Source organism: Cheilinus undulatus, linkage group 7 (genome assembly GCF_018320785.1).
Source record: "Cheilinus undulatus linkage group 7, ASM1832078v1, whole genome shotgun sequence".
Lineage (NCBI taxonomy): Eukaryota > Metazoa > Chordata > Actinopteri > Labriformes > Labridae > Cheilinus > Cheilinus undulatus.
In genome coordinates, this window is record NC_054871.1 from 44,787,158 (window position 1) to 44,813,884 (window position 26,727).

Below are 26,727 nucleotides of genomic sequence, written 5' to 3' on the forward strand. Positions count from 1 at the left end.
CCTATGAAATTTGGTCGGCCATAAATTCTGAAACATATTAATCATCTTTAACAACATTCCTGCTGATGTCAAATAGTCTACTTTTGTTGGGTCTGAATCAAGGTTATAATAGTTGTGGATTTTTCAATAGTTTTTATTTCTTTTTCTTTTTTCAATTTCAGTTTAGTTTGAATTAGTTTTGACTGCTGGTTTTTTATTTTAGTTTAGTTTTAATTTTACAAAAATGCTTCATTTCAGTTTAGTTTTTATTAGTTTTAGGGTTTACAGATAGATGTCAGGGCTGAGTGAAAGTCATACATTTTTAAAAACATATTTAAACAGGCTACTCTTCACTTTTCATTTTATTTGTTTAAAGATGATGTTTGAATACAACTCCAGACATTAAACTGCCACTGTGTGAAGTCTCAACAAATCAGTTCCCCAGACTTGGGTGTCGGTGCCGGTCAATATGGTTGTGTCAAAGAATAAAACTAAGGATATTTTGTCTCTGTTTTTATTTCATTTTAGTTTTGTAAGTGCCCTATACAGTTTTAGTTAGTTTTCGTTTTTTTCCGGTTTCAGTTAACTTAAATGATTTTTAAATTTTAGTTTTACTTAACTAGAATAACCCTGGTCTGAACACCGCTGCACTTGACCAGGTTGTCCTCTGGTATGCATTTGTCATTTCTGTTGCCACCTGCGGTCACCAGATCCCAGCTGATCACATTATATGCCTTTTTGACTGTACTTATAATTGTATGGGTAATCAGGTTAAGCCTATCTGGTTTCATGGTTATATTTTGTTTGCGTTATCAGGTTGAGCTTTCGATTTATAGCTACGACTCCGCCTGAAAAATCTGATGAAATATTTTTTCCCTCAGTGATTTGTTTTGTCATTTTCATCCACCTTTTTGGCTACCTATTTGGATTAAATAATTAAAAAAAAAAAAAAAAACTTGATGAAGACTCGCCGCCGCAACGCGCGCACACGTGTTTCCATGACGACGCGGGGGAGGGGTGGTGTTACACCCACCGGAAACGGTCGCTGCAGTGCCAGCAGAAAATGAAAAGGAGGCAGACTTCATATCTTTTTTATTGAGTTTTTTTATGTCATATCTCACCCCGCACTTATGTGTGCTGAATACCAAAATCGCGTGGAACCAGCGTGGAGAAACTTGGTGGCATGACTGGACTCCTGTTTCTGCGGTTTGATGATAAAGCGCACCGACTGTTTTGGAAACATCGCACCGGCCGAGGGTAGACTGTGTGGGAGAAGGCAGAGCGGTCCTGCCCCCTTCAATGACCAACCTTCAGTGCTAGCGATTCAAGCCTCGCTGGCGACGCCGCAACCATGGAAGGCTACCACGAGTGTTCTTTATAAAAAATGCTACGACGCTCTTGGCCCGTAGTGTGACTGTTTCAATATGCCTGACCGGTGGTGCTCCATGAGGCTCTCAGTTGCCTGATATTAACGTTACAGGCCTGCTTTTTCCATCTGGAAATTTCTTGGCAGGGGGAAAGCAGGCCAGCTAACACCGCTAGCATTAGCCTTCTCCGTGCTGCATATCTGGGCTTTGGCGGTGAAGGGTTTTCCATGACTACACAATTGACATTATTATCTGTCAATTCGAGGACATTTTAACGCCAAAAAGTCTTTTTATGGGATTCATATCGGGGAAACAGAAGCGGGCCTAAGCCAAAATGGTGAACTGGAGGCGGCTGCTGCGAATGTCCAACCGATCGTTTCTGGCCTTCATATTCTTCTTCTCCATGTCAACCACTTGTCTCTACTTCATTTATGTGGCTCCCGGAATAGGTTAGTTAACAGAGATTTAGTCTGTGCGCCTTATACGGCAACAGTTAATGTGATTATGTGTGGATTATCGCCTGCAGCTCAATAAGCGCCAGCTGCTGTTACATCAATGCTAATGCTAAAACAGTTTGCTCACTAGCCAACTGCTCAAAGATCCACCCTAGGCATGATGTCCAGAAAGCCCTCGCTGTTTTGCGGTGTAAAAGAGGGAAACCTCCCCCAGAAGGCGAGGATTGACAAATTAACTAAATGTTGTTCTTTTGTGTGGGGTTTATGATTTAATGCGCATTTGTTGGTGTTTCCTGGACGACTTCTGAATGAATGAACCTTGGGTGTCGATGCTAATGTTAAATGCGGGGATTCCTAACATCCTCACTGGCAGGTAGAGCTTATCCATGACAAAAATAGGGACTTCTACTCTTACTAATGAGTGTGTCAATAAGTCAGCATTTACAGTTCCAGGCTAGAGTTACTGCCATATATGTCAGCATAAAAGTCTTCATTTAAACAACACTATGGCTACGTATTAACATTTTTATCTGTATGTTTCTACGGTTTAACTCGTAGTAATCCCAGATACAGTTGAAACAAAATATGTAGAGTGAAGTCTGATGCTTTTATCCTCTTGGTCATCAGCGTAAAAGCTAGAGTGGTGTTTTGTGGGCCTGGCTGGTTTCGGTTTTGTTTATCGTTGTGTAAATTGCTGCTGTTGATGTGAAGTTTTACTGGGTCATTCTTCTGATGATCACATGCTGTGCGGACTGGCATTAAATGCTCTGAGTGTTGGCTTTTACTGGCTGTGGATGTTAGTCATGCTTGGGAGAGATGATAGTTCTGGGGAACTCACTGAGGGAGATTTATAAAAGCCTGAGGTCTAGGAGCATCATTAATGATGTAGTGATACGGTTGCATATAGGTGACAATCTCCATATACAGTGGTGGAAAATTAAGTACTGTGTTAATGATGGTTTCAGTATACAAATCAGCATCATGTTAATTATGTCTATGAAATACAAGGACAATATGTATTTTTTGGCAGGATACAAACAGTGCGCTGATAAACAATCTAGCCATGTCTATGTAGAAAAACTTGGGGAGCTTTTTCATACATTTTTTTCAATCATTTTATGAACTATTAATTTGTTTTACTCTTCCATGATGTCACCTCATAGCTAAGCTTATGAAAGAAGGCTCATGTTTCCAGATGCAGGCATTTAGACGGACCGCCAAACTTATTGTGAGGAAGTCCTCTCTTCTCATGGTGCAGAAGTGATGAACATAAAACGCAACATAATGCATCAGAAACATGAACAAATGAATCCCAGCAGTGATCTCTGTACAACGGGAAACATCTAAATGCACATGGACACATTTAAACACATCTCAACACAAACACTCTACCCTAGAGCAGGGATTCCTCAGCGTTGGGGTCAGGACCCCATTGGGGGTTGTGAGACACTGAGAGGGGGTCTCCAGATGCCTTAAAAAACTGAGAACATTTTTGAATTACACTGGTGGTTTCTTACACTAATGTGCCCATTTTTTTATTACGTTTTTCCACCAATTTTGCAAATCTTAACACATTTTTGCCACTTCTAAACCAAATCTTGCAACGCTCTGCCTATTGTTTGCTCTGTTGACACATTATTGCCACGATTAACCCCTTTTACCACTTTTTAGCCACATTTCACAATGCCAATTTTTGATGTCCTCTGATTATTTATGCCTCAGCTAACCTTTTTTTGCCATCTTTTTCCATGTCATTTCACCAGATTTCCACCTGTTTTTGCCACTTTAACACAATTTCAGCCACTTTTGAATCCCCTTTTATCACTTAATATGTCAATTTTTTGCCATTATTTGGTTATTTTTTTTACCACTTTTATCTAATTTTTGGCATTTCTAACCCATTTCTGCTACTTTTAAAATCTAATTTCACCACATTTCCCACCATTTTTTGGCATTATTAGCCCATTTTAGAATTTTTTTGTATGTATTTTAATTCTGTTTTTAACAAAAGGATTTACATTTTTAAGAGGGCTACTACACAAATGAATTTAAAGTTGTTTCTTTGATAAGAGTAGTTATTATTCAGGTAAAATTAAAATACCTCAGCTTAACTTTACAATAGACCATGACTTTGCTGGCCACTAGTTTGGCTGGGCCCCAGAAAGTCCCCCCCCCCCCAACGGTCAGCCTTGTCTGCACATGACTGTTCTTGAATGTGCATGGCTGTGTTCAGCCACCTTCAGGTATAGTGGGGGTGCCCGGCCACTGGCACCTTTATTTCGTGGGTCGCGGGCTGAAAAGGTTGAGAACCACTGCCCTAGAGCATCATGGGAAAATGCGTACATTAAATATGTCCCCAGATATTAGCCCCCCATGAACATTTCACTGATTTAAACATGTTTCTCAAGTGCTGTAAAACAAAGCAAATCATTTTTAACATCTCTTTCAAACATCCTAGTTTTATTCTGGATGCTGGAATTATTTAACTTTGCACACAGAAATGAAAATATAAAAAAAAAAACATAAATACTACCAGAGTCAAAATTATTAGCCCCCCTGGTGCTAATAGTCAATAGTGTTTTCTTTTTGCTGGATAACAGCCTGCAGTCATTTGTTGTAGTTTTCAACAAGTCTCTGACACATGGACTGAGGAATCCCATCCCATTCTTCTTTTACCAATCTTTCCATCCCACAGATTTTCAATGGGATTTAAGTCAGGGCTTTGTGCTGGCCACTCAGTAACACTCACTTTGGTCTTCTGAAGGTAGTTCTTTACCAGGAGTGACGTATGTTTTGGGTCATTGTGTTGAAAGAAAATGCATTGACCCAGACCCAGTCTTGTTACTGACTGCCTCAGGTTTTCTTCAAAATGTCCACATATCCTTCTTTCTTCATGGTTCCTCCCACCTTGACAAGGTCAGATTGCTCAGATTCATTTTTCTCACTGTAGCTGCTATAGCCTGTATGCTGGGGGTCCTCCCCCAGAACATTTTGAGATTCAACACGTTTTTATTTGTTCAGGTGTTTTTATACACTAATTTGTCATAGACGTGGTTTTTTTTTTTTTTTTTTTTTTTTTTTTTTGGCGGAGGAGAAAACACCCTAAATGTCTGGTTTAACCTCCCATGTGAATTCTAACACTAGTGCCATCATTCACAGTCTAATAATGTCTCTGCAAAAGTCACATAAATAACCTGCTTTACATTTGATTATCCAAATTTTAAAATGATAGGGTTGTTAACTTAAAAAGATCAGTTTCCCCCTGATATTCAACACCACTGTAGTAGAGCAACACTCTTTGAACTGCCCCCCCCCCCGACGGTCTGGGAATGGCATACGATGAGCAGTCAGGATCACAGTTGTAGTGGTGTCAGCCAAGATGGCAAGATTTTAGTCGCGTAGTCTGGCATGGTAATGCTGGAATGACCAAAAAGTAAGCCGATCTTTATTCACCCCCTTTCTATGTAAAACTATTCATATGAGCAGAAAATGGCTTTAAAATGGTGCTAACTTTACTGTAACTTTCTTTGATGTGTCGCTGTGTTAAATGGCACCCTAACACGCTGTCACCAAGAAATTAGGGCATAGAATATTATATGGTCACTAAGATAAAGTGTTTTAATGCAGAGAGCAGATGAAAAACAATAACTAAGCATTAAGCTTTCCGGTCCTTTTTTTTTGGGCTACCTCACTCCTTCATGCAGCTCTCATCTCGTCAGATCACTCCTTCAATCAGGTCTTAGGTTGCTAAAGTCTCAGGGACAAAAGAGTTGAGAGTTCATATTGATGCCGATTGTGATTATACATGATCTGGCAACTTCAGTGTCTTCAGACAAACATACAAACCGTATGATTCTGTGTTTATGAATTGGTGTATTTCTAATAGAGCCATGAAAATTTTGTGAGTTTCTTGGGAAATAACAAAATGGGGGGTGGGCGGGATGGGAGATGACCCAAAAACACAGGAGAAGCTGGGATAAAATATGAGTTTTGTCAGGTGTGACCCAAGGACAGGCAAAGTTAACTGTATGGAACATATCAGCCAAGAAGCAATTCAAAGGCATTCACTCAAGAGCTCAAAATTTGATGACAAAAGGAAAAAGAAACACCAGAAATAAAAAAAAATAGATCGTAAAACAGCCAATAAAACCCACACAAAAATAAAAATGATGCTAAATAGAAAAGTAGAAAAATTTCTACCTGAAACGTGTCGAGATGACAATTTAAAAAGTTACGGTGCAGTGTTTTAATTAAAATAAAAAAATGAAAAATGAATTCTTAGTCAAAGACAGCAAGGAACAGTTGTGTCTTCAGCCTTGATCTAATGGAGCTCAGACTTCCAGGAGACCTGATTTTTTTCTGGGAGTTTGTTCCAGATAGGGAAGGATAGAAACTGAACGCTTCTTCCTCATGTTTGGTTCTGGCTTAGGTGACAGAGTAGACCTGCACCAGACGACCTGAGCGGTCTGGATGCCTTATCCTGTATTAGAGGGTCACTGATGTATTCTGGGCCATTCAGTTTCAGGGGTATCTTAAAGCCTGTTCTCTGAGAGACAGGAAGCTAGCTCCACTCTCTTGATATGAAGACGAGTGCAGCAGCAGTCTGATTGACTTTTAGGCAGACCTGTAAAGACACTGTTGCTGTAGTCAACTTGCCTGAAGAAAAATATATATTGAAAAGTTTTTCAAGGTCCTGTTGGGACATTAGTCCTTTAATCCCAGAAATAGTTTTGAGGTGATAATAAGCTGGCTTTGTGATTGTGTTTATGTGTTTTTAAAATTTTGGTCTGAAACCATGACAACACCCCGATTTCTGGCCTGATCAGCAGTTTTTTTTTTTTTAGTGCAGTGAGTGGAAATGCATGTTGACTTTTAAACACTGCTTGGGTCCAAAACAACTACCTCAGCTTTTTGCTGTTTAACTGACAAAAATGATTCAACATCCGCTAAGTAATGTGTTCAATGCATTTACCGAGTGCTTGTAAGGGTGCCATGGTCAGCTAGGAGCATTGAAATGTAGAGCTGTGTGTCATCTGCATAGTTATGGTAATTTATTTCATTGTTTTCTATGATCTGAGCAAGTAGACACATGTAGATGTTAAACAAAAGAGGCCTCAGGATTTAGCCTTGGGGACTCTGCATGCAGTTTTTGTCTGCTCAGATTTAAAGCTACACAAAACAGTCCTTGTCCTTTAAGTAGGATGCGAACCAATCTAGCACTTTGATAGAAAGTCCCACAAAAAAGTTGAAAGATAGAGGAAAGTTATAACCTAAGATCTCACAGAGGCAGCTTCATTAATTTCATGTTATGCTCATTGAAGTTTAGATATAAATGGAAGTGACTTTTGCCTGTCCAGAAGCAATATTGTTTTCAAAATTAAAGATTTAGGTGTTCAAGACACTGCTGACTATGTTGCTAACTTGTCTGCTGCTGCATTTAACACTGAGCTGAGAAGTTAATTTGAGGTTGTAGGATGGTCATTTCATGCATTGTTGGTTCCTCACTGTGGTAAATTGAAATTTCCAAACGTGCGCTTTGCTGCTGGAGCACACATTGATAACTGCGCATGCATAGCTGCAGCTTATGAGGGATAAATTAATCTTTTGAAAGCACTTGGCCCTATTCTGTTATCTGTACTGAGCATATTATGTTTCCATTTTAAAGAGTAGCTGCAAAATGTTTTACTCAATTTTCAGCATTTAAGTGATATTTATTTGCCAGGCAGATGAACTAACATCATCTGCTTTTTGTGCATTGTTTTACTGTCACTTTCTCAACAGCTGAGGCTGTGTTGCTTTTTTATGATGAGACTTCTAGCATCTCTTAACACAGATTAGTCATTCACACACACACTGCTGCTTGTATACTACTTCGGTCCTTATTTCTAGCTAAATGGTATCTCTGTTGACTTTATTTTTGTTCAGATTAGTTTTTTATTAATTACAGTAAGACTGCACATTTATTCTTCTCCTGACCCATCCCGCTAAATAATATGTAGTTATTACAACATCGTGATGCTACCTTGGTCTTGGCTAGTGAATGAAAGTTTTGGGTGGGGGGTCATTTGCTCTGCAATGAATCATGCAGATAGTGTGTTTGGGCCTCCTCCATGAAAGCTTTCTCATTGTTATTATATGTCAGAGCCACCATGGTCTTGTCAGATATACAAAGAGACGGAGTAGGGGTGGACTAAGGGCACAGCCCTTGGGGATGCCACAGTTGAAGATATGAGAGTTGAGCTGTAATGACCCCAGTTAAATGGTGAATTGTGGTTGACAAACAGTGCCCTGTTAGTAAGGGCTGTGTGTAGGAAACCTTAGTCAAAATGCATACCAAAGTAGCTTGTGTATGAGACCACTTATTTTGCTTTCAGAGGGATCATGAGAACATTCAGTGGGTCTTGTGGTTACATAAAAATTGATCTGTTGCAGATTTAGCAGCACTTTCAATTTCTACATTTGTAGATAAGTCCCTTCATTAGAAACTAGTGTACTATTGTTGCTTTATATTGAACAATATCACTGGAAATTCATCGCCCTTTAATGATCTGTTTTTAAGCTGTCATTGTTTCTAAATCTAACATCCACCTGCTGTCTAAAGGTTTAATTAAAATCTCTTTTTCCCCTCTTTTTCTGCCAGCCAACACATACTTCTTCATGGTGCAAGCTCAGGGCATCATGTTGAGAGACAATGTGAGAACCATTGGCCAAATGATCCGATTATACACCAACAAGAACAACACCCTCAATGGGACAGGTAAGTTCTTTATGTTTTTGCCACGTTTTAGCTTTTATGACTTGTATAAAACTGTGTAAAGGCCCTGTTATCTTTACTTTCCCTATGCCAAACACTTTTGTATGTAGATGGTAAAGGCTAACGGTTAGCTGCAATGGAGGTTTTTTAAAAACAGCAGGGAATAAGTGGAAGGAGAAAGGGGAAGTGGGTCTCACTGCTCTGCAGCTCTTGCGTTAGAAGCCGGGAGCCAACTTTTCCCCTTTTGGTGTTTGGATATGCTGGTTACTCCCTCTTCTTCGTTGGTTGTTAGAGAGCGGTTTTTAAACACTTATAACCAAGATTGATGGCTAAATATTGTATTTTTTTTTCCTTTTTTCCTCTTTAAATGGTTCTGACTTATTCATTTGACTACGTGCATTGGATTGTGACCCCTGAACAGTGATAGATCAGGACGAATACAAATACACTCCTGCTATTGAGTCATGTAATTTTTTACTAAAGCCCTAATCCTTTGTTGAATTACACTCAGAGATTGCATTTATTCAACTCCTGGAAGGGACGGTGATTACTGCTTGAATGCATAGAACTAGTATGTATGTGCTGAATAGTACAGGAACGATGATGTGCTTCCTGAGTGTCACATTTATGTTCTTTGAGGATTAAATCTTGCTTTTATAAAATTGTGTGATGAATGTGATTTGGTTTTGAGCGTTTTGCTGTTATGTCTGATGTTTGGTGTTCTTTTGCAGACTATCCTGATGGCAGTAACTCCAGTGAGTACCTGGTCCAGCCAACAACATACCTCCCTGAGAACTTCACTTACGCCCAGAACCTCCCCTGCCCAGAACGATTACCTTCTATGAGTGAGTAGCCAAGTCCAACACAGCACACTTTGTACCCTATAAACAAACTTGGCTCAAAAAGTAAGGAAATTTATGCTTGGTAGATTTTTTTCTTTGTTGTAGCAATGTTTCTTGGCAATATATCTTATACTGTTTTAAAGCCTATTTATTTCCCCTTTAAATGATGCCATATGTGTAAGGAACCTGCATTTGTGGGGTGTGCAGCAGAGCAGAGTATGTGGGTTGTGCCCATGAAAAATTTGCCAAATCTTTTCTGCCAGCGCCAAACGGCTTATTCTGCTGTTGACTCTTGTTTGGTGTTGTTTAGTGGATTGGATGATTTAAGTCTATAGAAACAAGACGTGTTAGCAATTTAACAGTTTATTCATTTAACAAACAGGAGCCTCAGTAACGTGTGGAAGAACCATACACAGCCACAACAGCCTGGCACCTCCTCCTCATGCTGGTCACCAGCCTGGTCACACACTGCTGAGGGATGGCATCCCATTCTTCAACCAGCTTTTGTCGGAAGTCAGCCAGTATGGTTGTGTTGGTCACTCTGGCACTATCAGCACGCCCAGGCTGATCCAACAAGTGTTTAGTGGGTTGATGTCACAACTGCTGGCAGGTCATTCTATCCTGTCCACTCCCAACATCTTGAGGTAGTCTCTGATAAACCCTTGTCTGTGGGGGGGAATGTTGTCATCTGGAGGTTAGAGTTCAGTCCAAGACTGTGGAAATATGGGACTGCCACTAGTTGCAGAATCTCATATATACCTCTCTGCATTAAAATTATTTCCATTGATGATGAGCCTCTTTTTTCCAGTGAGGGAGATCACTGGAAAACCATCACACTGCCTCCACCAAAAGATGTTTCTCTAATCATTGAAGCAGTTGTGAAAGCATTCTCTGTGTCTTCTGAACACTTGGAGTCAATAAAAACAGCAAAATAAGTCATTTGGCACTGGCAGAGAAGATATGGCAAATTATTTGTGGGCACAACCCACAGACTCAGCTCTGCTGCTCATCCCACAAATGTGGCACCATTTAAAGGGAAATAAACAGGCTTTTCAACTGTATGAGATTGGTTGCCAAGAATCATTGTTACAACAGAGAAATAATGTACCAAACACAAATTTCCTTACTTTATGTTCCAAGTTTATATAGGCACACTGCTACAAGCAACACTTGATGCTGTAACTTTGATTGGTAAAGTCCACAGCTTCTTTAACATATAAAAGTCTGTCACTTTTTCCTTTTTTCAGGAAAGTAAGCTGTTCACAAAGTTCATAATAGTTAGGAAAAGCTCAAGATTAGAATTTAGAAATACTGGAAATAGTAGTGTTCATAACGATTAATAATTCCTGCTTTGGAAGTTTATTTTGACAATTAAATCTGCAAAACTGATGTGATTTAAACTTTTCTGTGAAGTTGATAGAGGCAGGTAATGCCATAACGGCCATGGTAAGCCATAACTGTTAATGCACCTGTCAGTGCTCATGGCTGCTGATGGTCTTTTCAGAGGATCCATAGAAACCACAAGAGCAGTGGGTTTTTGTTTGTTTGTTTGTTTGTTTGTTTGTTTAATAACCCAAGCTTCTCTGTGCAGATACTATTTGAAACTGCTTTTGTTTTCTTTGCTTCTGTATTAGAGAGATAAACTTTCCCTTAAAACTCTCCACAGAGGGCCAAATGGAAGTCAATATGACGGAGATCCCCATGGAGGAGAAGGAACTAAAGTTCTCCAAGTTTTTTGACATCGAGTTCGGAGGCCATTGGAAACCAAAGGACTGCAAACCTCGCTGGAAGGTGTGTTTCTAGTTATTACAAATCCAAATATCAGTCATTGTTGTGACACAAAAAAAGAATGCCAACTACATGGACTGAGTGATGTCTTATTTTCTTCCTTTGTGTTGTAGGTGGCTATCTTGATCCCATTCAGAAACCGTCATGAGCATCTACCCATCCTCTTCCATCACCTCATCCCCATGCTGCAGAGACAGCGGCTGCAGTTTGCCTTCTATGTCATAGAGCAGGTATGGTGTTTTGGTGTTGGTGTGTATGGTGAAGTTTTGTGGTCGTCCTGGGCCAACGTTGAGCTGAAGGAAACAGTTTTAACCAGTGAGGATTTTAATGAAAGGTGGAAATTCATGTTGGGTACTCAAGGCAGTCTCTGGTTTATAGCAAGGTTGTATTAATTATATTATAGAAAGATTATGACCTGGACTCCTCTGGTTATAATAATACTTTCGAGGATGTCTGAATTTTTAACCTCTTACATCACATGCAACAAGAAAACTGATCTGCGCTACATATCATTTTACCTTATTACACCGTTGCGATAAGAGACTGCTGTGTTTTAGTGAGGGAGGAACAGAGAGAGGTCCCGCCACTCTAAGGCTTCAGATTCAGCTTACATTATCAGTTACTTCCCTGTTCTCCTCCACTTCACCTCTTCCCTGTGTTCCTCTGTGTCTCAACAGACTACCGACTAATTATGCACAGCCTGTTAAGGCGTACCATCGATGAAATGGCCGCTAAAGGCCACTGTACCTTCAATTTATGGCCGTTGCCTTCCTGTCTGAGCTTTTCTCTGGCATTTCAGTATGAGAAGCTCAGCGGTGGCTTGGTGGCTTAGCAGTGAGCTTGTTGTAGGAACAGCGCGGTATGAAAGTTTTTTTTTTTTCTCAGTAGAAAATGGAAATAAAGTGGTGTGTGGGCTGCCGGGGGTTGAACTCAGATATAACTACTCAGCCAAAATGAAAAGAGGCCACATATCGATATTAGATAGATGGATAGTTGTTTGTTATCACTGCATTGTAAAAACACAACGAAATAACGTTTGGCAGTCTCCTTTGTAGCAGTAGTCGTCCATGCGGTAGTTAGAAATCCAGAGCCCCACGTCGTCCGTCCTGCTTGCGAGGGAGCGGGCACCCACGAGAAAGAAGCTTTGTACGACAGGTTTTTGTCGGGCCGCTCTCAGCCTAGCCTGCAGCCCAGCTCGTTTGCCCCGCATCCACCTTCTCACACAAAGCCTTCTCTGTCTCCTCCCCACCTGGCTGTAGGTTTCATGCTGCTGCCTTCCCTCAGTCTCTACGTGCCCCGTTCTCCAGATAACCTCCATAAGGAAACATGCAAACTCTGTGGGCATACTGCCTTTGCAGTAGTCGAAGAAGCAGTCTCTCTTATACACAGAATGTCCTGGTGTGAGAGTAGGGCTTTGTTTTGCTGCTAGTGATGAAGCGCCGGGCCGCTGCGTTCATACGCACCGCCCCATGCTACCTCAATGGATAGCGTCCAGTGGTCTCCTGTTAATATGATTCTGCAAAGAGGGACAAAGGCTGGCGATGTTGGCCACACTGTATGAGGCACAATGACCCTGTGAGGAATTTGACTGTTTTCTAAGGATTTTCTCCTCTTTAGACAAGTCGGTTAAATGAAATTTAAATGAGCATTTAGCTGAATGTGGAAATAGATGCTTAGGAACATTCTTAATCATTCCACCACAAATTGTTTCATAAATATTCACCAGAATGCAGGAAATTCAGTGTTGGATTCTCAGAATTTCCTGGGGGAGGACCCCCATTCTCTGAAAAACAAAGAAAGTCTTAATCTGAAAACCCTAATTGTTTAAGTTTGGCTTTTGTGCATTTTATGTTACATGAATGCCCTTTTGCTATTCATGACTGGTTTATACAAAAAACTGAACTACTTTTGATTGTTTTTTAACGATATCACAGACTTTTGATGTATCATGCTGCAAGTTAATTTTCTTTTGCTACAAGATTATCAACCTCTGTTGCACCACTGCTACTGGCAAAAAAAAAAAAAAAAAATTGCAGCCTTGTCAGGTGTATTGACCATGTACTTAATTTTTAAAGAAAAAAATCCAGAGTAAATAACCCACCATATTTCAGTTTAGGACTGGGCGATATGGCCCAAAATTTATATCCCAATATATTTTTGCTATATCCTGATACACGATAGCTATATATCGCGATACTTTAAAATGTCCTCTAAGTGGCTGTATTTAATTCAGCCCCAAATGACACCAGTTTGGTGATTAAAATAGACTGTTCTATTGGATTTTTGATAAAATTGTATGCAGAAAGGGTAAAAATCAACATAAAGTCAAATTTAGCACACTGTTTTAATTTGAAAAGGACTTCATTCAAACCTTTTCTAATAGATCAAACATACATAAATCGTGAAATACTCAGTATTTTACAGTGTATGGACGGTCCTGAAATGTTTTCTGTGTTATGTTTAGTATTGCTGATCATAAAATGATTATTTTCCTCAATAAGGATCCTGCATGAAGGCAGAAACCCTGCAGTCTAGTCCACCATTCAGGCTCACAGCTGTGATTACATTAGTCCTGTTATCTGTGCTGATGAATGCTGGAGCGGTTTTGGACAAGTTCATAACATGAGAGTGTCTTTAGAGCTTATCCAAGAAACTCTCCTGTGTGATCATGGGGAAAAAAGCTCGTTTGGAGGCGGGAACATTTTAATTCCACGTTGTTGGTGTTTTGAACTGTTAGGCTGTGATATGGCTCCATAGTTGTGGAGAAGTGGATCACATTTTTCTGCTGCTGGGCCGTCTTCTCTCTGACATGTAAGACTTTGGTATGGAGTTTTCAGCAAATTGCCCAGGCAACTCATGTTGAGTTGAGTGTCTTTTTTTAAATCCTAGCTTTTCAACAACACTGGGCTCATATCTTTAGCGACGTGACGTGTTACTGCCACCGTTATCTCGGAGTCATCTTGCGGCGTATTTTAACCATTACCGCGTGAGTTCGACCTCTTCCTTTTTAAAGCTGCACCACTGCAGACGACAGACCCACTGAATCTCGTCTCTGAACACAGATAACTAGCCGCTAACTCGCCACGCTGCTCTGTTTACCTTCCTCTCGACTGCTTCTCTCCTCCGCTGATACATAAACGCGCATGTGCGGAGGCGAGTTTTCTTGATGGGTAGGGGAGTGGGCGCTCTGCTGTGAGAGATGCGTTTAGGGACAATGGGAGAAGTGAAACTACAGTGAGAAATGAACGCTGACGGCTCAACACTTCAGCATAATTTATACTCGATGTTCGCGATATAGTCTTTTTATACATCGTGCATGGCAAAAGCCATGATACATCAAGTATACTCGATATCTCGCCCACACCTATTTCAGTTCATGTAGAGGAAGGTCCTCTGATAATAAGAATCCAGTCTGAATTGGCATCTTTGTAATTTGGGGGGTAACTTTGTTCTTGTGATCCTTTAGCTTTTTCCTTTTTCGGTTGTAAAGTAACATTATTGCATACAGCACAATGGCTATTTATATAGTGCTTTCCCCAGCTTATTCCAGGGTTTAATCTAATTTGCTTATCTTACTACCTTCAGCTCTGGTATCCACACACGCATCGACACCTGTGCTCTAAATGCACACAGGCTACCTGTGCCTGATCTTGTGCCAGTATTTTTCAGCTCAGCATTTTATAATCAGCTTGGCTTGTGTTTTGAAACAGATGATCATTTGTAGATGAGGATTGATCTTCATTTGTTTTGCAGTGATTTAAAATTAACATCTACAGCATCAGCTGCAGAAAACTATTAAACAACTGCTGTAGAAGTTTCATTATTTATTATAGAGATAATGTATTTAATGCATTCAGTTGTTACAACCCCCCTTCCCCCCCTAAAACAAGCTTGTGATGGCATACTCAACTCATGTCTGGGCATAAATCACAGAAAAATGATTTTATAAATCTCTCTGTGATTGCACCCATAGCTTTATGGGTTAAGGTGCTTTAAGGTGCTACTGACTAAAGCACATTTTCTGATTTGGGAATTCACAGAAAAGACAACTACAGACCTGTATTATGAAAAACTTGATGCAACAGCACACTTCTTTGACAGATGTCAAACGCCATCTCAACATGGAGGCTTGAGGGAAGAACAAGGGGAACTTATTCACTTGTTGTGAACGTGAAATGTCACCACGGTTTAATGCCTTGAAACGACATTGTGTACAAGCCTATTGGCGTCGGGGTAATTTCCAAAACATTGGTGGTCCCCGTGTACAGTAATCCTTATCCAGTGTTAATAATACTTAGGACTTTTTTTTCTTCTGTGTTAACACCAGGATATTGACTTGCTGTCTTTGCGTCTGCTTCCATGTTCAGAGCGGGAGCCAGCCCTTCAACAGAGCAATGCTGTTTAATGTGGGTTTCCTGGAGGCCATGAAGGACTTGGACTGGGACTGCTTGATCTTCCATGATGTTGACCACATCCCTGAAAATGACCGAAACTATTACGGCTGTGGTCAGATGCCACGTCACTTTGCTGCCAAACTGGACAAATACATGTACATGTAAGTTAATCGATAAAGGGTGGACTTTTTTTCTGAGTTAATAAAAATTGTAAATCTTTATTGAACACTTTGGCACCTACCAGCTAAAATAAAGTCAATATAGTTGGAATTGTAATTATTATTAGGTATGTCTAACCCATGTTGGTTGCTGGTTGCAGTCTTCCATACAGCGAGTTCTTTGGTGGTGTGAGTGGACTCACTGTGGAGCAGTTTCGCAAAATTAATGGCTTTCCAAATGCATTCTGGGGCTGGGGAGGAGAAGATGATGACTTGTGGAACAGGTTTGTCAAATAAAAGTTAATAATGGTGCATTTAACAACTTTTCTGACTCTTTCCCCCTAAACCAGTGCAGGCAACATGCCACTCAGTTGATGGAAATCTTATGGCTGTTTAAAGACCTGAAAGCGTACGACTCTTGATTGTTCAGCATATTTTTGCAAAAAATAACAATTTAATCCCATCCATGCAAAAGTAAATAAGAAGTACCTTCATACAAGTGAAACAGGTTGAGGTTAGCTTTCTTCTCTTGGATAAATGCATATCATAAATGACAATATGTTCTGGATACTCCTCAGGGTTCACTATGCCGGTCTGAATGTCACACGACCAGAGGGAGAGATTGGAAAGTACAAGTCTATTCCTCACCACCACAGAGGAGAGGTGCAGTTCCTCGGGAGGTAAGATAGCCGTCTAACATTTACAAAAATATCAGGGTGGCCGCGGATCCTTAAAAAGTCTTAATTTTACCTGTGACAAGTCTTAAATTTTAGAGGGCACATTGCCTAAGATGTGTCTTTATCCATTTCTGTCTCTAAATAACCCCCACCCCTTCAGTGTGAGGGTCAGAGAGAAAGCCTCAGTGCTAGAGAGATGTTAGCGAAATTTTTCAAATAAAAAAGAATAAAATAAAGACAAAAAAAATGTCTGCACTCACAGAGGCAGACTTGTAGTCACTAAAGGCTGCCCTGAAAACAGTATTAGTAACGAGACGACTGAACAGTAAGAATTTAAAGTTCTCTGTCCATATCTTTATTCTCACTCCTTCATGTCTGCATCTCTTTCTGTCTCTCTGTCAAAGAATTTGCCTTGATATCAAATTAATTACAATTCACATTAATAAATCAGCATTTTGTCGCTACAAAAATAATCCAAAAAGCTATCTGTAGCAAATTATAGCAAGGGAAGATCTTAATGTGATGAAATAAATGAGTTAAATGTGGTACATTGAACCCTCTGGAGAGCAGGGAGTAATATTGTAAAAACGACATACTACAGAGCACAAACCAGCTCAGCTGCAGCATCACCTCAGCTCAGCAAGCACACTGTCCAAAAGAGGCTAATACAGGCTGCTTGCTTTTCAAGATTGAAGTTGAAGGATTTATTTTGTCTAATTTTGATTTCATCGAAGACGAAGAACTTAACTACCGTGCACAGCTGCACTCCACTCTCTCATCATAATGGAGTCTAATCCTGTCCGCACCTCTGGACAGTTTCTTGCATGTCGGGCCTTAATGAATGTGAGTGAGAGGTTTTTTGTGTTGTAAAACAAAACTTCTTCCCCTGAGTGGACTCAAAACAGCTACTCTCGGGATAGCAAATATTTCCCTGTGTAATTGACTGTCTGCCACAAATGCGGACATTTTATCTCGCTTTAGCGAGAGACTAGTCCAATCCCCAGACTGATTTAATCTCTCTTTAACCCTTAGAGCTCACAACTGTTTTTTTCACCATCATGTATCTTCTGGACTTTTTGTCTTAAAAAGCTTGTAAAACATCAACCCTGTGGTGCACAGTCAAGCTCTATACATCCTTTTTTCAGGACAGCCTCGGCTTTAAGAATATATCTATTACAGTAATGTCACTTAAATTTTTAAAAAGTTATTGCACTCTAAAGACAAAAGAAAAAAACAAATCAAAATTTGAAACTCAGAGACTTTTATTTATAACACACAGTTAACAATAGTGACTAAGCCTTTTCTTTGCACAGACTTGTTCTCCCATTTCTTGGGGACACAACAGTGAAAAAATACATTTTTTACTAACAGTTTTCAAACTATCTACATATATACAAAGAAAAGTCCATACGCTTTTTTTTCAATTATATTCATTTGTGCCATCCTCAAAGCAGTAGACTGGTCGACTGCAATTCCCACAATGCATTGCAGTACAACTTACTGTTCAAACGTTACCGAGTGATTTATAAAGGGATGTGCCAGAGGCACAGATCCGTGCCACGTGAGCTCTAAGGGTTAATATAAAATTGACGTACCAGACTTAAATCAACTAAATTTATATAAACATGGTTTGATTTTAAGTCAACAAGAAGGGAAATTGGGGTCTTGATTAATTAACCATATGTTTGTAAACATGCAGCACTCGTTGAATGGTACATGCATATAATATTGAATAATTTATATTCCTAAATATTCCAGCTGCAGATTTATCAGTATTTCTATGGTCCCCCCTGGACTTTAAAGAGAATGGTAGATGAAGTTGATGGATACTAACATCATGGCTATGTGGCTATTCGTTTTGTAGGTATAAACTTCTGAGGTATTCCAAAGAGCGACAACACTTGGATGGCCTCAACAACATCCATTACAGCCCCCAGATCTCCCTCAGCAGCCTCTACAAGAACATCACAGTGGACCTGTATCCTGAGCTCGCCCCTATCGCAGACTACTGAACTGCCCCCACAGACCCCCACCCAACCCCTGGTCCACACCCACAGCTCACCCAGCTCCCCTCCGGCCTTGCCTCCTAGGGCCCCATTCAGCCACTCCAAGGCAGAGCGGCGGTGTACTGGAGGAGAGGAGGGGGGCACAGGCCGGGAGGGGTGAAAAGGCGCACCATGTAATGCTGCCAAGAGATCTTAGTGAGGAAAAAAAAAAAAAGAAACAACAAACCGAAAAAAAGAGGAAAAAATGAAGAGGCAGTGGCAAGTCTCTCAAAGTGAACTGTCGATTGTGTCAGTGAATCAGTGTGTGTGTGAGTGTATGTGTGTTGGATGCGTGAGTTGCTGCATGTCTTTTGTCCGTGCCGGCTTAACTACTACAAGTTGACATGAGTCTTGGTTTAGGTAGGGGGGGGAGCAGAAGCATCTCAGCTCTGATGTTTACTGCAAAGCCTTAATGTGGCAGAACCACAGCTCCCTCTGCTCGGCTCCGCACTGCTTCACTTCTGATGTATCACCGCCACCTTACAAAGCCAACAGACAAGATCTTGTCTCACTTTCTACTATCATTTGTTTTATACATATCATTTTGTTAGGCCACAGTATTCCTTTTAAAGGAGGGATCTGAGTGAGGTCATCATTGATGTTTGTGATATTCTTTTTTTATTTTGATATGTGGTATTTATTTTCTCTGAGACAGGGTGTTTGAAGAAGCGCTTCTGTCTGTGTCACTCAAGTGTTTGCTGTTTGTTTTGCTGCACTGCTGCTGAATACGCATGAACATGTATGTAAATATCGGCCTCTTAAAGCTCGAACACAGAACACAAATATGTAAATATGGGCCTTTAAAGCTCGGGCATATTACAGTGATATTCCAGTGGGTTTGAATTTTATTTTGGCAGCTACCTTCGTTCTGAGGATTTAATAAGAGTGAGTGTTTTCTTCCTAACAGGAAGATCTTCTAACATATAGGATTTTTGGCTTTAAAAAAGAAAACTGAAGTATCCAAATCTCAAGATTTGACATTATCCTTTGCATGCCTTAATTTATTTTGTTTACCAGATTTTGTTCTTTTCAAGCATAAATTATTTCATCATTTGGAGATGTGTATATTTTTAATTTTGCCTTTTTTCTTGATGAGGTGCACTGTGTGAAAATAGTAGAGCTGCTCTTTAGAAGGAGGGGTGGAGACTGAGTCTCCCCTCTGTGACTTTGTGCTGGGAGCAGGGTCGGCCGTTACAGCAAGAGTATGTCCACACATCATGCTTGCGTGCAGGTTTATGGTCTCATGTGAGTGTACATTTCTTGTCCCAGATGTGTTTTTATTTTTTATGATTTTTATTCAAACAATTTAGTGCTGGACCATGTGATAATGCTCTTCATTGTACTGTACTGTGCTCTGAAGCACAGGGATTTGGGCTGGATGCTGTGTGTGTCTGGACTGTGGTGTTTTTTTTATTTTTTTCTAAGCTAGTGAAGCAGTCAGAAGGGCCATTATGAGAGAACTTCAGTGCCAACTCCTCACAGTTGAAGCCTCTGCTGTTCTTGAATGGCACACGCTGTGAAAAGTTTAATTTCTTAAAGCTTTGAGCACTATAAAGATAGAGAGAAACGTGAAGGCAGATTATTTTTGACCAGATGTTCACTGTTACGATTCTCCTCTATATCTCTAGTTTGAATTTGACCTTGAATTGTATGTTTAACTCTTTCTTTCTTTCTTTTTTTCTTTTTTTTTTTTGGACATTTGTACAAATATGTTTAAAAAAATAACTCTGGCCATTTTTTACCTAGGCCCTTTTTCCTGTCCTTTTCAATCTTGTCAGCTGCTTTGTTATGAATCTCTGATTTTGCCAGGTTTATTTTCTTTTTTTTGATCTTTGGTTGATCAAACTTCTGACGCGCATCTCCCTTTCGAGACACATCCATAGGTGGATAATTCAAATTTTTCATGACCAAATAAAGCAATCTACTCCATAAATCAGTGAATAGAGGGTATGCATGTGACGTCAAAGCAGAGAGAGTCTGCTGTTCCAGCCGCTGAAAGTATGAGCTGGGGACAGAAATCAATAGGGAGAAAACTGTTATTTTATAAGTAATTTTTAATATCTAAAGCTTGATGTGTTCACTGTGGTCGATACAGCTCCTCAGCTGATGGAATATAGTTGTATAAATGTTTTTAGCTATGGTGGTACTTTAATAAAGGTACAAGATGAAGATGGGTTATTATAGTACTACAACAGCCATTCAGTTAGTGATGAGTATAATCTAAACCCCTCTCTCTCCATTCTCCTCCTTCTTACATTAAAGGAAAACAAAGACCAGATATTTCAGCAAATCAACCATACAGTAAAATAATATCTAAGGTGACAAGGCATCTAATGACAAGCGATTGTTTTATAGCTGTTAAAAATAGTCCTGCGATGCTCAACTAATACAACTGCTTTTAGTAGAGAAAGGCCAAAATCCCATCAGTATTTTTCACAGGATAAATAAAAGTCTTTGTCAATTAACGTCATTTCTATTTGGTTAAATTCTGAAGTTTTTCCATGAACGATTCATGAAGTGAACTTATCCGATGCTTTAACAGTTTATACAACATATGAAAGTTGAGAGCTGTACCGTGTGAATTTGTCAATTTAATAAAAAAAAAAAAAGAGCTCACAGGGTTAAGAAAGGTAGTCGGGATGCCTTGATCTGGTTTTGAAATACACCCCAAATTTTCCCAAACAGATCTAACAAACACAGAGCTATCTTTCTACAGATTAGCTACAGTAATGAGAAGTCAACGAAACCCTGACATATAGAGAAAAACCTGATCTTAGCCTTAATAACAAATTGTTTTTTTCACATCCATCACTGATGAACTGGGCCTGCAGGCTCTTCTTTGTGTACTCATAACAGGTCCATAAATATGTATGGAAACTCAATTTATGATGACAGGGAAATGTCCATGGTCCTTTTTTGTCTTTAGGTAATGGTATGGATCTCAGATATCCCGGATTTAACCGGATATTAGTCTGTTTTCCCCTTTTTTCATCCATTCCCCATGGAGCCGACAGCCTTTTTTCATGCTGTTTTGCCACTCAGCCTGACTGAGCAGTCATGTTGCATGCTGAAAGTGACATCGGTGCATACCCTCTATAGCCAGAAAACACATTTACTAACCCCCACAGCCGCTGCAGAAAAAACTAAATTTAAAAAATCAATGGTAGCAGATTAATAATTTTTGTGTGTCCCTGCATGCACATTTACTTGTTAAACCTTAAGCCAAGATTCTAAAGTCAGTAAGGTCAAGTTTGCCATTTTCAACAACATTTTTAAATGAAAATACCCGTAATAGTAACAAACTTAGTTTGATTAAAACAGCTGACAAAGACAACCTGTAGAGAAGTGGTTCTCAACCTGGAGGTCCAGGCTCTTCCTAGAGGGGGAGCCTTAGATCTCAGGGAAGGTGTGGGGCCCTGTCTGCTGTGACACTGTCAAAAAAAAGATGTGCGTTTAATTTCTAAAAATCTTGATTATAATCATGATGTACGACAGCACCCTACAAGTTCTATACACTTAGAATCTACTCCTTTTTTAGCAAGAAAGTCTCTTTTTCTCTTTGGACAAAACTTTTTCAAGTTTCATATTTTGAAGACGAAACAAATCCCTGAATTTCAGGGTTTTTAAAAAAAACATAAATTTATAAGAAAAACTCAAAATTTTTGAGTTTAAAAAGTCCTGAAGTATAACATTAGAAACTCTGAAATTTAAGCTTTTTAAAATCATAAATTTAAGCAGTGTAAAGCCAAACAATTACAAGAAACCAAACTGAAAACAAAGGTTGGATTTTTGATTTTTTTTTTTTAATAATCCCAAAAAATTAAGTTATGCTTCATGTACAATTACAACTTTTGAAGTAAAAAAAAAATCCTTAGATGAATTTTTTTTTGTCTTGAAAATTAACAGATCCTCTTTATTTTCCCCTTTTTTAAAGTAGCCCTAATACCCTGTCGTAATAATGGATAGCTTATACATAGGTATTTGGCAAGACCAAGAGTATTTAGGCCTACTATGATAGGATGTTCACAAGGAAAACAATAAAACTGATGTTATATTTTCTGTGGGTCATGTGGGGCTTAGCTTTCCTCAGATATGAGTAGAGGAGACCCTTAGGAAAAAGGTTGGGAACCACTGTTGTAGAGCGTTGTAGTCTTTTTATTTTAAAGGCCGGTTAAAGGGTGTAGGGCTCATTTAAAGGCTTAGCTGTAGCCTTACATTTTCTTTTAAACTCAGATATATTTTGTATTTGCAACAAGCATATACTATCGAAGCAGTCGGAACACAATGAAATAATCTATATGACGAATTGCCTCATAACCAGATTAATATTTCACCATTATTCACAGACATGTCTCAGTGGGATGTTTGACTCACACCGAAGCAGTTGATGAGATTTTTTTTCTGAATGGTGGATATGATCTAGGCTCTTGGTATGAAATGGCCAGAGTGAAATATGTATTTATTTTCTGTAGTTTCAAGCATTTCATGTTCGTACACCCAGGGTTCTCCACAAAGACACTGCAAGGACTGTCCTTAAGCCCCGCTCACTCCCAAACTCCTCAAAAAATTCTTTCTGCCTTGTATGTGTTTACGATATATGGGTTTGTTTGGGTTTTTCCCCCCCTTGGAAACTGGACACGACTTAACCATGCGCTACAATCCAATCTGGCTTGTGTTCAGGCACAAGGCTTTAACACTTTGCAGCACGTGGCTCAGATTACAGAGCAAAGAAAATTCCCAGTCAGTCTGTTGACACCTCCCTCTTTTAGCAATGTTCTCTAGTGAACTGGGGGCTTGGAGCAGTGTTGTTTCAGAGGATGACTCTCTTGTGCTATGCCTTTTTAGCTTAGTACCATATTTTGCACAAGAGAAGAAGTCCTCCCTGTTTATAGGACGCTGACTATGTAGCCGTAAGATTAAGTCTTCATAAGAAGTGGTTTTTGTAGCCTGGCTGCTCACTTCGACACAGGTTATACTCATTACTTTTTTGCTTGATAGGGTGTTTTTCAGTGCCATGTAGTTTCACACTCCCCCATCACGACACATCCACTCTGCCACACTGTTCTGTTGCTATAGTATTCAATTAAGCAGTAATGCCTTAATTATTAATTACTGCTTTTAGTGAAGTATTTGATATCTTAGGGGTAGTGTTCAGATTTTCTTTTAAGCATTCAAAGCTTAAATTGCTCTGAGGGACTGTCCTGGTTTTCAAACTTTGTTTGTTCATACAACTTTCAGACCCCTGACACTCTGAAGAGCATGAACTGCATGTTACCTCTCACTTTACACATATTACTGCTGTGCAAATGAAGTTTGTCCTGATTGTGACATATTTAAGATGCAGAGAGCCTCTGGCTACATTGACGGTTAACTTGTGACCAAGACCGGCTTCATCCTAACTTCTGTTTTGGTTGACATTGATAATTTTCATGGAAAAAAGATGCTTCTGTTTAGTATTTTACCTGTCATCAACAGTGTTTTACAGCCCGTATTTACACATGGTTTCACCTGTATTTACAGCATCCTTACAGATGAAGTTATTCAGTATTTTAAATGGTCATGAATAAAAATTTTCTAGACATTTTGGGTTGGAGAGGGCAAAATATTGTTGCAAAGTACCAAAACAGAAAGCAGTCTACAGTTGCCATAATGCATATCGTTGCATCTCTGTGCCTGGCAAATGGAGATTTGTATTTGTAATGCAAACTCTCATAAATGTCTAGTCTCCACATCTGAGATGGCATAGCAGGATCAGTGGTTCTCAACTGGTCTAGCCTCAGGACCCATCATTATCTCTTGAATGAGCAATCCCAAATTCCAGAAAATTTAGAACACATTGAAAGTTTTTTAAGCAAGGATATCAAAAATTGTACCTTATGTGGAACAAAACATGACTGAATAAAGAGACATGTCCTAGAAACCCTAAACTGACATGTATGAATACTTTGTATTTTGTTCTCTTCACCAATATAAGACATAAATCTTGGTTGTTTTATTGAGAAATTAATATATTAAAATAAGACAGCCAGTTTTATTTCCCTGAGAAAAGGAGAAAAATCTTGAATAAACAACCAAAATATGCTCAGGATAATAAAAAATGTATCCGCCTGCTTAGACCTTCCGTTTATTGTGGACTTCTATGCCACAGTTTTCTGGCACACCTTCAAGACCAGTTTTTGGGTCCCGGCATACCAGTTGAGAAACACTGGCGAGGATTACATCACCAGGGGTTATTTTGTCCTTCTGAACCAGAAAAGCTGGACTAGGGTACACTGTGTATATCTGATTGGGTTATTTCTTTATAAATGGCAGCAGTGAGAGGTATGTGGATGCAGACCTCTATGGTGGGGTGTTTTGGCCTTGCCTGTTGCAGACCTCTACAGCCTTGAACGTGGGGTGGGAAGTGACGTACTAACCCTTGTTGGGTTTTTCCTTAGTTTGTGATATGATATTTTTAATTTAATCCCATTACCCTAACCGTAACCTTTCAGCTTGGGGGGCCTAGCCCTAACCCTCTTTGAGTTTTCTGTAGTTAGTGATGGGTTTTTTTTAATTTTATCCCCCTTACCTTAACCCAGGGTTGTCCAAACTATGGCCCAGGGGCCCATTTTTGATTGGCCCGCAGCAAATTCCAGAGATAAAATGAAATATGACCCACATTAAAATATGAAGCTTGTGTTTAACAGTACAGTACTTCTTGTTCTCAGCACAAGGCAGTGCTACCATGTTAAATCTGTAAACAAACATTTTGACTTGAAGATTTCTTGATGTCCTGATGGATTATCACAGCAAATAGCAGCACTAATGACTTTTCAGGGGCAGAGCCAGTGGTAGCCAATGCTAAACAGCACCCCCTGAAATCTTATTGGCTCCCCAAAAAACCCTGAAAATGACTGTATATCTGCCTTGTCAGCCATTAACTAGCAATTTAGGCATACTAAGCATGTGTAGTCTTACATTGGATTAGTCTTACTAACTTTAAAATCGGGTTGGGGTGCTTAACCCTACACTCTTTGGGTTACCCTTAGTTTTCCCCTCAGTAAATCTTTGATTTTCTTTCATAAAAATCTGCTGTTGTGAAAAATAGCCCCTCTCATAGCCTCTGATAATGAGCAGAAAATATTCATCATTCAGTATGACATCCTAGTTGTGGCTTGGGTAATGTACATCACTTCCTGCCCCATGGTCGAAGTCACCCCTTTGTAGAGGTCTGCAGCTGAACACCCCAGCATGGAGGTGTGCAGCAGGATCCTCTTGGGCAGCAGTCGCATATCAGTCAAGATTTATTCCCAAATGTCTCCATAGCAACAAATTAAATATCACAAAGACTATCAAATAGAGGTTTCCTACATTGTTGTGAATATTTTCTTATTTCTGTTTAAAGAGCAGCATCAAATGTGAATTTTAATCAGTAATTGTTGGAAGTGTTCGCTTTATGTTTAGGCGATGATTGTGGCCATGTAGCTCTTTACATCAGGCCATAATTCAGTGTTCAGCTGTTTGCATGGCCAAAGCCAAAACTCTGGTCCGGAGGTGCCAAGTCCTAACCCAGGAAACAACCTGCCAGAAAGCAACATCACATTTTAATTGTTTGTATCTCATTGTTTCTGACTATTGTTGGGCGTCTGGCCTATTGGTCCCAGTTTTTGCTGAGGTTGAATCCCCTCTTCTCTGAAATCTAAAGTATATGAAACAGTACATATGAAGTGTTCACCTTTAGACAACTGTATTTCATTTTGCAGTATTTGTTTGTGCCTTGAGTTATTTATTCTTCTTTTCTCTTTTCATCAAACTGAAGAGATTAAAATATTTTTGTTTTCCTGAATCGTAAATGTTTTGTCCCCTTTATATTTTTTTATCAAGTCTGACTGAGTGTGAAATGTGTTCATAAACCCAAAGGATCTGATGAAACATTTACCTCAGTTTGCTAATTCCAGTGTTATTGCTGCCTTTGACATCGTGTGTGATAACCACTGTTACTGCCTGTGGGTCATGTTCCACAAAAGCTTTGCCCTTATGCCCTGAGGGCAGTCTTCACACTGTATGCATGTCACTTGCAGTTGAGGCGTCATCTCATTCGCTTTGAATTTAACCAATCAGACTGAACTTTTCGTAAGAGAATGAACACTTCATCAAGCACAAATTGCTAAAGTTGTGAGAACAATGCTACACCCTTAAACCTGTTCAATCTGCATGGCTTAGTCTACAAACACATGTTGACAAGATGATGCGTTTTGCATCCGAATCATGATGGCAGGAGCAGACACA

General features: G+C 39.6%; 1 protein-coding gene across 1 annotated transcript; it reads left to right on the forward strand.

The window, feature by feature from the left end:
- The first annotated feature begins 1,020 nt into the window (after positions 1-1,020).
- Positions 1,021-20,392, forward strand: b4galt6 (UDP-Gal:betaGlcNAc beta 1,4- galactosyltransferase, polypeptide 6). Its single transcript, XM_041790839.1, has 9 exons — positions 1,021-1,795; positions 8,442-8,558; positions 9,287-9,400; positions 11,064-11,188; positions 11,299-11,415; positions 15,553-15,740; positions 15,899-16,021; positions 16,316-16,417; positions 18,279-20,392. Exons 1-9 carry the CDS (start codon positions 1,681-1,683, stop codon positions 18,424-18,426), a joined length of 1,149 nt encoding a protein of 382 aa, XP_041646773.1. The 5' UTR covers positions 1,021-1,680; the 3' UTR covers positions 18,427-20,392.
- The last annotated feature ends 6,335 nt before the right edge of the window (positions 20,393-26,727 follow it).